This window comes from Simochromis diagramma, unplaced genomic scaffold (assembly GCF_900408965.1).
Source record: "Simochromis diagramma unplaced genomic scaffold, fSimDia1.1 OVJJ01000150.1, whole genome shotgun sequence".
Taxonomy (NCBI): Eukaryota; Metazoa; Chordata; class Actinopteri; order Cichliformes; family Cichlidae; genus Simochromis; species Simochromis diagramma.
Window position 1 is genome coordinate 1373304 of NW_024387083.1, and position 13083 is coordinate 1386386.

General features: G+C 45.1%; 3 protein-coding genes across 3 annotated transcripts; 2 read left to right on the plus strand and 1 right to left on the minus strand.

The window, feature by feature from the left end:
- Positions 1-1322: 1322 nt before the first annotated feature.
- On the plus strand, positions 1323-6131 carry mcm5 (minichromosome maintenance complex component 5). Its single transcript, XM_040045780.1, has 16 exons — positions 1323-1652; positions 2384-2510; positions 2599-2727; positions 2821-2993; positions 3076-3231; positions 3315-3484; positions 3573-3744; positions 3835-3946; positions 4037-4180; positions 4299-4364; positions 4447-4623; positions 4711-4823; positions 4923-5051; positions 5162-5304; positions 5465-5592; positions 5810-6131. The coding sequence occupies exons 1-16, from the start codon at positions 1480-1482 to the stop codon at positions 5909-5911; spliced, it is 2214 nt and encodes a 737-aa protein (XP_039901714.1). The 5' UTR covers positions 1323-1479; the 3' UTR covers positions 5912-6131.
- Positions 6132-6203: 72 nt separating this feature from the next.
- hmox1a (heme oxygenase 1a) lies at positions 6204-8394 on the minus strand. Its single transcript, XM_040045820.1, has 6 exons — positions 8265-8394; positions 8139-8188; positions 7914-8025; positions 7604-7819; positions 7243-7515; positions 6204-7069 (listed from the first exon to the last, which is right to left on the minus strand). Exons 2-6 carry the CDS (start codon positions 8186-8188, stop codon positions 6905-6907), a joined length of 816 nt encoding a protein of 271 aa, XP_039901754.1. The 5' UTR covers positions 8265-8394; the 3' UTR covers positions 6204-6904.
- Positions 8395-9741: 1347 nt separating this feature from the next.
- On the plus strand, positions 9742-12592 carry LOC120742465 (piggyBac transposable element-derived protein 4-like). The gene is made up of 2 exons (XM_040045786.1): positions 9742-10033; positions 10756-12592. The coding sequence occupies exons 1-2, from the start codon at positions 9900-9902 to the stop codon at positions 12434-12436; spliced, it is 1815 nt and encodes a 604-aa protein (XP_039901720.1). The 5' UTR covers positions 9742-9899; the 3' UTR covers positions 12437-12592.
- The last annotated feature ends 491 nt before the right edge of the window (positions 12593-13083 follow it).

Genomic DNA, 13083 nt, shown 5'->3' on the forward strand with positions numbered 1-13083 from the left:
TATTATGTATCTTGTCTCCAGGGATTCATGTCCTGTCCCTGGAACAGAGCCTTTAAATTGTTCTTCCGTCTTAAATGTCCAGCGCTGTTGTTTGTATTTGTCTCCAATGAAATAGTTTTCAGTGTACATGCCAGAGTCTAGCACATGATCTGGTGGGTGACCCTGAGTCTCTATGATGAATTTCAGATAATCATAGTCATTCTCCGAAGGGTAGAGTGGCACCCCTGTAGCAAGCTCCACAGCCACCAGCCCCAGAGACCACATGTCACTTGCTTCGTTATAAGGAAGGCCAAGCATAACCTCCGGTGCACAATAACCAACCGTTCCCACACAGTCACCAGGTATCACTGCAGACGCAGGACATGCGAGGCCAAAGTTTATGAGTTTGACTTTGATGGGAGACTCATGGCGGTTTACAACCATGATGGTTGTTACACAATCATACCAAAACTCTGTCCTAATAGTTTCCACTTTCTCTTTTGTATCAGACATACTGAGACAATATTCGGGATAAATAACCATGAAAACAATTTATTTATTAAGTTTAGAGGTTTACACATCACATCATTATAATCATTGAGCCTATCTGACTTTAATCGTCCACTTGATGGCGCAGTAGAGCCAATGAATCGTCACAGTGCTTCGAACCATGAGTCGACCAGTTGGATGGAAAGCTTCAGTTCATCACAAGGCTTCATCTCACCATCACTAATGAAAGCTCTTATAATTTGGCTGCTATTAGAGACCATTGATTTAGTCTCTCTTTGGTTACTACGTGGATCTTTTTTCAGACAAATTAATGAAAAAAAAATATAATAACTGGAAAAACAGAGTACAAATGTGGACAGTTAACTAGATATTACAGCGCGATTTCTGCTGCCCCGCCCTCTCGCTCAGTCGCTTAGTGCCTGAGCTCGGATCATACCAATATCAGGGGGGATTCACGCACAGTCGTAAATTCCCACAGTGTGCACTACGTGCTTCGAATATTGTGTTTACTTTTTGTTTTATACAGTTGTCAGCCAGGCATCTAACTATGAAAAATTACACTCCAAAAGACCCCGGGCTTCTGACAAAACAACCCGGGCTTAAGCCCAGTAAGCCACCCCCACGCTCCGCCCCTGCTCCCCACGCTTCCCTCTACCCTCCTCCTGTTGTCTTTTTCGCGCCATCAGTGCTCACAAGCTCCACCTTTACTCTGACAACCCACCTCCGAGGAGCCACGCCGACCAATAGCTATGCACGGCCTTTCCTATCAGCCAATCAGAGTGCCGGAGATGACGCCACGCAGAGGCGGCTCGCGGGAAAGTGAAGGGAAGGAGTTCAGTTTTTCCCGCGAAAGAGACGCCGCGAGGAGGCTTTGTGTGCGGCACCTTACATCCTGCGTAGTTCTTACTAAGAAGAAAAAGTCGTTTTTGTCTGGGTTTGCTTCCTTACACTCCGCTTTCTTCGTGTCTTTTGCGACCTGGTTCATTCAGCATGTCTGGCTTTGACGACCCAGGAGTGTACTACAGTGACAGCTTCGGAGGTGGAGAGGGCCCCGGCGGGGACGAAGGTGGACAGAAGCGGATCCAGATCAAGAAGCGGTTCCGTGAGTTCTTGCGACAATTCAGAGTGGGGACCGACCGCACCGGCTTCACCTATAAATACAGGTACGGTAACAGCGATCGCACCGTGCTGTTGTTTGTTATACAGCCGCACCCTGAGTGTTCAGGATCTGATCTCAATATGGGTAATATAGCTAATAAGAACTGTCTTTGTTACAAAGTTACTGTTGAGATTTTTTTTTTTTAAAAGTGCTCATTAGTCTGGCAGGAGGCCTAAATACAGGGGCTGCTGAATTTGTGGAAAATGTAGACTCTAGCACAGAGGTGTCAAACATAAGGCCCGAGGGCCAAAATCGGCCCGACGAAGACTCCAGTGTAGCCCAATGAAAGGCTTTGGAAAATGTGAAGGAGTGTGTAAATGTTGGACTTTTAACTATATTTTTTATCAGTTTTACAGCTTTTCTTGTGAATAAAGACCTCCCCCATGGTCATTCATTCTATATCAAAGTAATAGCTAAACAGTTAAATGACTAAATTGAACTTTTCTGTCTACTACCTGGTTTTGTTTTACAGTGGATCAATGATAAAAAAAGGGGAAAAAGGAAACTGCTCTGGCCAACTTAAGATTAAAGTAGGCTGTATGTGGCTGATGAGTTTGACATCCCTGCTCTAGCACGTCTTGAGCTTCATAACATGTAGAGACCAACAGTAGTTATCTTTGTTATCCTTTTGTGAAGCATCTGAATCATTTGCCATTAAAGCTCTAAATGTGCCAATTTTGGGCTCATCCAGCCCATGAATTTGCATTATTTTCACTTGTACCTAAATTCAACTAGAGATGAGCTGAAGCGACACTACACCTTGGGGGAGTACTGGTTGGAGGTGGAGATGGAGGACCTCGCCAGCTTCGATGAGGATCTGTCAGACTGTCTTTACAAGCTGCCGACTGAGAACCTGCCTCTGGTGAGCATGTCACACCGCACAAACTCCGTCCCGGCGGGCGATCCATCTGTCCGACGCATTTGTCTGAAGGTCTGCTTTTAATTTACAGCTGGAGGAAGCCGCGAAGGAGGTGGCCGATGAGGTGACCCGTCCCCGGCCTGTCGGGGAAGAGGCTGTGCAGGACATCCAGGTCACGTTGAAGAGCGACGCTCATCACGCATCCATCCGCAGCCTCAAGGTACTCTCAGGCCTCTTTGTGTGTCATACTGTAGGAGTTACTGACAGGTTGATCACACTTTTTCTTGTTTTGTTTTTTTTCTGTCCACTGCAGTCTGAGCAGGTGTCTCGTCTGGTGAAGGTGCACGGCATCATCATCTCTGCCACGGCGGTCAAAGCCAAGGCCACCAAGGTGTGTCTGCAGTGTCGCGGCTGCCGCGCCGTCATCCCCAACATCCCCCTGCCTCCAGGGCTGCAGGGTTATGCCCTGCCGCGCAAGTGCAACTCGTGAGTATTATGATGGTGTAACGTCCCTCCGCTCGAGTTCCTCACCCAGAATCACCTTTAACGAGGCTCCCTCTTTTCTCAGTGAGAGTGCTGGCAGGGTAAAGTGCCCTGTGGACCCTTACTTCATCATCCCAGACCGCTGCGTTTGCGTTGACTTCCAGACACTTCGCCTGCAGGAGTCCCCGGATGCTGTACCTCACGGAGAGATGCCCCGTCACCTGCAGCTCTACTGCGACAGGTAAGCACGTGTGTGACTGACACTGAGCTTTTTCTGCTGCTGTGCTGCTTTTACACTCGTGCTTTTTCCCACCTGTCTCTCAGGTATCTGTGTGACCGCGTGGTCCCAGGAAACAGGGTGACCATCATGGGTATTTACTCCATCAAAAAGATGGCTGCACCAAAAGCCAAAGGCAAAGAGAGAGGGGTTGGCGTGGGTATTCGTGCGTCCTATCTGCGAGTGGTCGGTATCCAGGTGGACACAGAAGGCGCAGGTGAAGAGGTTTTGCATTAAGATGCGGGTGTGATGCGTTTCAGGCGAGCAGAGCTGGCTTTAAGTGTGGATATTTTTTCCTCTTTTAGGCCGTGGTGCCACTGGATCCGTCTCCCCACAGGAAGAGGAGGAACTGAGGGCACTGGCTGCTTCTCCTAACGTCTACAACTCTCTGTCACAGTCTATAGCGCCATCCATCTATGGCAGCGATGATGTGAAAAAGGCCATTACCTGTCTGCTGTTTGGAGGTTCAAGAAAGAGGTGAGCTTTAAGCGCAATACATAGACACCCACCTTTATTGTAAAAGTCCCTGACTTACCCAGCAGTGCTTTCGTTTCCTGTCCTCTGCAGGCTGCCTGATGGTCTCACTCGTAGAGGTGACATCAACCTGCTGATGCTGGGTGATCCCGGCACAGCCAAGTCTCAGCTGCTGAAGTTTGTTGAGAGATGCTCGCCCATCGGGGTAAGTAATCCTGAATGGATTGTCGTCACTACGACAAATCCGGTGTAAACCCCTCACACTGATCCTGAACCTCGACTCTGTCCCCTGTAGGTCTACACCTCCGGTAAGGGCAGCAGCGCGGCCGGTCTGACTGCCTCCGTGCTCAGGGACCCCAGCACCCGAGGATTCATCATGGAGGGGGGAGCCATGGTGCTGGCCGACGGCGGGGTCGTGTGCATCGACGAGTTTGACAAGGTAAAACGAAGCGGCACAAGTTGCTAAGTTGCAAACAAGAATTCAAACTTGGCACAAAATAAACCAACAGTTGATCTCCGGGCTCATTATTAAAGATAACACTGTGTTTGTTGTCCAGATGAGAGAGGATGACAGAGTGGCGATCCACGAGGCCATGGAGCAGCAGACCATCTCCATCGCTAAGGTATCGCCTCTTTGTGCATTTAAGGAAAGTAAAATGCGGTCGCTGTGTTGAAGGCAAGCTAACACGTGGGCTCTCCTCCCAGGCTGGCATCACCACCACCCTGAACTCTCGCTGCTCTGTGCTGGCGGCAGCCAACTCCGTGTACGGCCGCTGGGACGACACAAAGGGCGAAGACAACATCGACTTCATGCCCACAATCCTGTCCCGTTTCGATATGATCTTCATCATCAAGGACCAGCACGACCAGCAGAGAGACATGGTAAGGAGGCTGAAGGCCTGCGGCGTTAAACCCTCGTGTGGTTGGAGCTATTACAGAGTGTAACTGCTTGAACGCGTCTGTTTACAGACGCTGGCTCGCCACGTGATGAACGTCCACCTCAGCGCGCAGACGCAGACCGAGGGTGTCGAGGGCGAGATCCCCCTGACCACATTTAAGAAATACATTGCTTATGCAAGAACGTAAGTGTCCTGGAGTTCATATATTAGTTTGATCACACACACTGTCATGTACTTAGTTTAAAAAATAAATAATAATAATAATAATTTGCCCATTTACAGTAAGTGTGGTCCTCGGCTGTCTGCTGCAGCTGCTGAGAAGCTAAAAAACAGATACGTGGTGATGAGGAGCGGAGCACGAGAGCACGAGAGGGAGAGCGACAAAAGAGCCTCCATCCCCATCACAGTCAGGTAGATTTTTATTTATTTTAATAAATGATCATGTAAATGCGTCTTTTTACCCCAGCTTTAGTGCTTGGATCTTCTCGCTTCATCGTCTGTCTGATGTTTCGGGTTTTCAGGCAGCTGGAGGCCGTCGTGCGCATCGCAGAGTCGCTGGCTAAGATGAAGCTGCAGGCGGTGGCTGGAGAAGAGGAGGTGGATGAGGCCCTGAGGCTCTTCCAGGTTTCCACGCTGGACGCTGCACTGTCTGGCAGCCTTTCAGGTGGGCGTTGGTCATGTTTTTGGGTCTAGTGGATAGATCTACCTCATTAAACTGAACCATATTAGCTATTCCATTAAAGAATCTTTTGTTTTTGTTTTTAATTTGCTGGAAGCCAAGTGTTAAGCCTCAGCTAAGCATGCCAACCACATTTTGTGTCCAGGAGCGGAAGGCTTCACTTCTCAGGAGGACCAGGAAATGATCTCTCGCATCGAGAAGCAGCTGAAGAGACGCTTCGCCATCGGCTCGCAAGTGTCAGAGCACAGCATCATACAGGACTTCACCAAACAGGTGAGAACATCAATCTGGGGACACAACATTGAAACAGTGATTTGACTCTGTGCCCAGCTTGTGTTTTGTGTTCCATTGGAATGATTACAGGAATAGTGTTCAGTTCTCTTTTGTCAGTCATGTAAAAACAGACCTCAAAAACATTTTTTACATGCCTGACAAAAGAATCAGTTTTGGTCTGGGTCCTGTGAGTGACCTCTTTCTGTCCTTCCTGCAGAAATATCCAGAGCACGCCATCTACAAAGTCCTCCACCTGATGTTAAGGAGGGGGGAGCTTCAGCACCGCATGCAGAGAAAAGTGCTCTACAGAGTCAAGTAGAGAAAAGTGCTCTATGAGATAACCATATTGTTGTTGATGTAAATAGTTTTGATTCATTTGTGGTGTTATGTTTGCCAGAATAGTGTCTCATCTCAGCTGTAGCTCTGTACAGCAGGATGCATGCCAACAGGGTGGATGAAGAGTCACTGCTAAGATGGTCCTAGTGCTTTGTATCAAGCTAAAGATGTTACTTAATGTCTGCATACCGTGTTTAAAAAAAATAAATAAATAAATAACAATAAAGTATTGAAATTCACATTAAAATGTTGAGAGTATTTCTTTTTTTTTTGTTTTTTTTTTATTAAACAGATCATAAACAGAGACACGATTTGATGAATATACACAAATGACAAGTAAAATCACTGCTTTGGCTTGGAGTTGACAGATTGTCCAAATTTCAGTCACGATTTCACTTTCAGAGCCAAACTGAGTAAAGTGCAAAATGTGCATGTCACACACTGTATATAAAAGATGGATGGAGCCTTTGTAATCCCACTCACTGGTTAGTGACGCCTCAAGTCTTGCAACATCACAAAATGTAATTTATATTCTGCAAGAACCATCGATGGTGCAAAATATGGTTGTAGCTTCTGGGTTTGGAATGTGAAGCCAAGGTGGAAGCACCTTTTAAAACTACGATCTCTTCAGTCACCACCAGGGGGCGACACAAACAACCTTTCATGAATTTGCTAAACACTTTCCAGACTTTTCTGTGGTCCTGATCACTGGTTTGAGGTCATATTCAGAAGAAAATTGAGTCATTTTTTTAAATTAAGAGAATTCCAAGAGGAACAAATAGGTGATGTAACAATAGCTCTTTTCATCTTTATCTGTATGCCTTAAACTGGTGATTGAGACCATGAACCTTCAAGACTTCCTTTTAAAATCATTCATACGTCTTCTCCTGTTTGCCTTCATTTTTCAAACCCAGAAGCTAAAGCCATGTCTTATGTACAATCTATGATTCACAACCAGTATAAGTACAGGTAGAGCCTACAAAGCATACATTCCCACTCCAATAGTGGCCAGCGCAACACACAGTCCCACGGTGAACTGTACGATGGATGACGACGGGAGGACGGCCGCTGGGGATCTGTCTTTGTGCTGGTCCGCAGTTTCTGTTGCAACACTCAGCATTTTCTGCAAGTCATCAAAAACCTACGAGGAAACAAGGGGTTAAAAAAAGGGATTAGCGTGTTGGCAGCATTTTGGCTCTACATGCATTAGCTTCAGTTCCTCTTTCAGCTGAGTTCACTGAGAACTGTGGAGCAATTCTTGGTGTCATTTTTGGTCAGGGCTTGCACAGAAAAATTCGTCCTGAGGTCTCTCACCTGTATGTTCAGCTCAAAGGCCTGCACGGCCTCCTCCAGCACCGCGGCCTTCTCCTTCTCCGTCAGCTCGATGCTGTTCATCCGGCTCCTGTACAGCTGCTTGAAACGGTTGGGGCTGCTCACACCGGGGAAGTGGAAGAAGGAAAGCCCCTCTTTGCTGCTCAGACCGAGAGATTTCTGGGTAATCTTTCCCAGCACTTGTCCCCCTGAGAGATCACCGAGGTAGCGAGTGTAGGCGTGGGCCACTAGAAGCTCTGGGTTCTCTCTGCCGATCTGAGAATGTAAGAAGGGGGAAGTGTTGCGCTGGTTCTTGTGCGCTCTGAGTTATGAATCATGAATCACGTCAAAACGCGGTGCTCACCTGTCGCAGTCTCTGGCCGTATCTCTGTGTGGCTGCAGGGACGATCACTCTCTTCCTCCACTCTGATCCAAAGAAATGCTCCAGGTCTCTTTCCAGTGATTCCACACGGGAAAGCTCCTGAGGGAAGTAAATTGGTGCAACGGCTGGATGGGAAGCATTCCTGTCCATCTCATCTTCCAGAGCCCTGTAGATCTCGTAGAGGGAGCACAGCAGGACCTAAAAGACGCATAAAGATAGACATCCACTTATAAGAAAAAAAAGAAAAGGAACAGAAAGTGGTTTGTGTATCCAGCCACTGTGCACACTTCACCTTATACTGAACCAGAGTGATCTCTCCCTTTTGGTAACTCAGCATCAGCTGTGTGTTTTCAGCCCTCACGTGGTTGTCCTTAGTGGCTGCTTTAATCTGCTCTGATAAATCGCTGAGGCCAGAAGGGAAACACAGAAAGGGAGCAATCATTCAACATGTCCTAAAATGTCTTTAAGTGCAAAAGCTGCGAATTTCCAGTGATTCCAGTAAAGTGATCTCCCATACCTGCCGACTTCTCCTGTCTCATTCTTTCTCGCACTCTTCATCGTGTCCATCTGTTCAAATGGTTTCATTGGTTTAGTATAGGTACACAAAATGTAAGAGTATACATATATAATGCATTTCACTCACATTCAGTAAAGTGTAGTTGAGTCTTCGATCCTTAGAGCTGGCGGCTGTCAGCGTGTCCGGTCAGTTCCTCTGAACGGTTGCTCCTCAGTGCATGGCCTCTCAGCTCCCTCCCTCCTCTTTTATACAGCTGTGAAGCTCCAGCTGCTGAGTCAAATGAGAAGTGTGATTGCTGAGTCATGCTTCACATGACAGGGGAGATGTGGACACAGCAGCAATATCAGAAAACATGACGAGGCATTAAAGCTTATTTTCTTGAATCATGTTTGAGCTGGCTTTGGCTACATGTGGCTACAGAGTCCTTATGGAGAAACAAAGTAGCATGTAATGTATTCTCAAAACCTGTAGCTATTATCTGTCAATTGTTAGCATTTTTTTTATTGTTGTTTTTTGTTTTTTTCCATTTAAAAAAAACATCTATTAACAAGGGACAGAGCAAGAGGTCTTGAACTTAATGTCACAAGAAGCTACACCAAGAAGCCCCAAAAAGATGAGGAGCTTATTGGCTCCAAGTTTGCCTCGCAATATAAGGGCCCCCCGAAAAAATCTGCTGGCTGTATAACTTCTAATAGTTTAGAAGTACATTTTTGTAATTTGTTCATTTAAAAAGTGTGTAGTAACTCTTGTATAGCTACAACACTGAAAGGCACAATCAAGCTTTATACACTACTGTGCAAAACCACTTTACTTCCAAGGAGACAGACTTTCTTAGTATTATTTCAGTAGTTCTCCAGGCTTTCTGCAGGTCTTTAAAAGCTGTTCTTCTTTACACATTGTCTGCTTTTTCACTTATTTTCAGTCCAGTCCTGTTACCTGACTATATTCAGAGGATTTTCTTTTTTTTTAAAGTAAGCAACTTAACACTGATACCTTAAAGATTTGAGCATCTAGCTCAAACTGTGAACCATTTTTTCATCTGCATAACACAGACAGCTTTGAAATTGTATCTGTAGACACTTTGTTACAAGCAAAAAATGAGTGGCAATATATCTTATGACGTGAGAAATATAAATTTTAAATCTTTGCTTCGATTTTTCATCAATATATACAGATGAGGTTGTATTTAAACAGGAAACTAAGCTCTGTGGATATTTGGTAGCTCTAAAACATTAAAATTCAAGGCTGAAAGCAAAGACAGCGGCAACAACAAGCAAACTTTCGCACATATGAGTATCTTCTTATCCATGACGTCCGCTACCCAATCAAAAGCTAGCAGTACTGTATCGCTCTATATGACCACTCAATGATAATGAACAAAATTTGGCAAAACGTTGCCTAGAAATAATTAAAAATACATTTTAAAGTAAATTAAGTTATTAAAGAAAGATAAATTAGTTTTAATAATTTAAGGAGAGAACTTTCCATTTGGAGGTATTACACACAGACATATAAAGTAGTGAACTGCTGACTAAAAGCTGTTTTAGCCGAGAACAAAACAGCTGTACCATTTTTTTTAGGGAACTTTACCGGAAGTGATGTCAGAACAAAGCAGTCCCTGCCAATTGAAAATTTACCGCCAATAACTGCGCAGAAGAAAAAAAGAGAAAAAACGAAGAGGAAACAATAACTACTTCACTTTCGTGACGCCAAAGACTCTCTTCACGCGAGGAGTTGTGTCTTTTAAAAAAAAAATCCTGGATGGCTGCGATGGCTTCCGACGACGAAGCTGCTCCTGAACTGCTTGAAAGCGAGGACGAAGAAGAGTCTGGCGCAGAAAGTTTCCTCACGGAGGACGAACTAGCTTACGACGAGGGGCTCGATCCAGCGGAAGAGTAAGTATATTGTATTTACAAGCTAATGCAACTTTAGTACGGGCAGAGTTTGATGGTGTTTAGAGCAAGACTGCAGGTATAAAAACCTGCAGACCGTAAGCCAGCCATATAAAATATTTAAAAATATTTTTTTAAAAGTACGTTAATGTATTCAGAGAGAGCTGTGATTGCATGATAATGCACAGGACAGATTTTTGCACTTGGAGAAAACTCATGAATACATAAATGAGGAGTAGAAATGGCATAATATGTAAGTATGGTATGACACGTGACGTGTGGCAGGAATAAATAATAAAATGAAGTTTTTAAGTGGTTATAACACAGTTGATGGCAGTAGATCAACATGTGTTTAATTGTGTAGGTGTATTTTAGGGGCTTGGGTCAGTGAAATGAACTGATGAAATGAGTGCTATGTTCTTTACTTGCACCTTTGGACTTTATCTGGTCACACTGTGTGTGTGTGTCTGTGGGTGGGTGGGACGGTGGGGGTTAGGGTTTTAGCCATAGTCTTCATCCCCCACTATAACACATTCTTGTGGGGGGTGGGGCCTTCCAGGCACAGGATATAAGCAAACCTACACTACAGGTTTAAGTCTGGATGGGTTGGAGGAACAGCATCAGGCAATTTCAACCATTCTTTATAGTTTATACTGCGAAAGATTTGAACCACAAAAACACTGGCCTGAGATAAATGACCATAATATTTATTCTGTTTATTTCAGTTATGATGATCAACAGGATGGGCACACAGAGCCTTGCACCTCTGGTGAAGAAGATGCCAACCACTCTGCTTATTGTGAAGAAGACGGTTCTTCACTCAGTGTAACGAGAGGCCATAAAAGAAAAAGATCTCCACATTCAACAGCCAAATCCTGGAAAACAGAAAACGATCCAGACATTTGTCCGCCGCCTAACAGGTTCGTCCCAGCCCGACCACCCGGACATCAATTGAATTCAAACAACAAACACATGCCGCTGGACCTCTTCAAGCTGTTTCTCAGCAATGAAGCCATTTCAACTCTTTGTGAGAACACAAACAAACAAGCAGCCAAAAACATTGGAAAAGGCAAAAAGTATTCATGGACTGACCTCGATGTCCCAGAGTTCCTAAATTATGTCGGACTCACTTTCTTCTTTTCACTGGTGAAACTGGATAACATCTGTGACTACTGGAAAAAGAACACGATATTCAGTGTGCTGTTTCCGGCTGACGTCATGTCACAGGACAGGTATCGGGTGATATCTTGGAACATCCACATGAGTGATCCCGAGGAAGATGTTGAGAATGACAGGCAGAAGGGAACGCCGCAATACGACCATCTGTTTCGATTGAACCCCCTAATGGACACCATCAAACACGCCTGCAATACGTTTTACCACCCTAGGCAGAAGCTTCTGATTGATGAGAGGACAATAGTGAGGAAGAACCACGCTGGAATGATTCAGAAAGGGGCAGCAAAACCAAACAAGTTGGGTTTCAAACTCTTTGTTCTGTCTGACAGCAGCAACGGTTACATCTTGGACTTTGCTGTGTACACTGGAAAGTCACGGTTTGAGTCAGGCACTGGGCTTGCATACGACTCTGTTATGACCCTGATAAAGTCTGCACACCTGGGCAGTGGTTATAACCTGTTTCTGGACAGTTTCTACACCAGTCCAAAACTCTTTAAAGACCTGCTGAGCCTCAATGTTGGAGCGTGTGGAACATACAGAGACAACAGGAGAGGCTGCCCAACCACACATTCAAATGCTCTGACAAAAAAGGATCCCAAAGGCACCCTGAGGTGGATCCGCGAACCTCCTGTGGTTTATGTGAAGTGGAAGGACTTCTGTGAGGTCAGCATCTGCTCTACAGTCCACCAGGCATTCTCTGGACACACCGTGGAGAGGAGAGTGAAAAGTGAGGATGGCAAGTCGACCGTCGGATTCATTCCATGCCCGACACCTGTCATGGAATATAACAAGTACATGGGAGGTGCTGATATGTTAGAACAGTTGACACAATCCTACTCTGTACACCACAAAACATCACGCTGGTACCGTTTACTGTTCTTACACTTCCTGGAGATTGCAGCCACCAACAGCTTCCTGCTTCACAAGGAGCTCTGCAGAGAGAAACACGAGGAACCCATGACTCACAGGGCCTTCCTGGAGGAGCTGACTGCCCAGCTGTGTGGCGTAACAGTCGCCGTCCCCCCTACCAAAGGCCCGAGTGGCCACCTCCCCGTGCCGATCTCCAACCAACCCGATGCAAGCAAGAGGGCCTCGTACGGACGAAGGACCTGCGTGCAGTGCAGGCTGATAAAGAAGGAATATCAGTCTACCCCCTGGAAGTGTAGGGAGTGCGATGTGGCCCTGTGTCTTATTGCAGACAGGAACTGCTTCGAGGCGTGGCACGAATAATGTCGAGATTAAAAAAAAAAAAGCAGGAAGGAAGGACTTATGTGAAATCAGTGTAAACAGTTATTTCTCTGTTTCTTGGATTGCTTTTTTACCCTTAAAAAACAACTCACGTTCTTTAATTTTGTGTTCTGAAATAAAGTTTTCTCACTTTCAGTACATGCTTGTTTGTTGGTCTTTATGCACGGCAGCACACATAGTTTTCCCAAAATGTTTATATACAGTAATATTGATTAAACCAGCCACAGAGGTAATATTGATTACACATAGCTGAAATTTTTAAGTATTTCTATATTAACTTGTTTTTAAATATACAATCATATCAATTATCTAAAAACTATACATGTTATTTTGAAAGTTTGAAATATATAAATCAACAGATAAGCAGTGCTTAAATTTATAAGACCACCCAATGTAAGGCTTATGCCACAGCTGCCCTAAATTACCAGGTTTTTTCAATACGTCTTGTTGGCTATAAAATGCCAGTGCTGCTCAGTCACGTGGACATTGTTACGGCCAATGTGTGACCCACCTGCCACTGGGACACAACTTCAACCTCAGAGCAGTAAATTTAGGTCAGAGTAATGAGTAATATCACAAACTAACCTGTTCCTGCTACCGGTTTTAATACAATGTTTATATAGATAAAT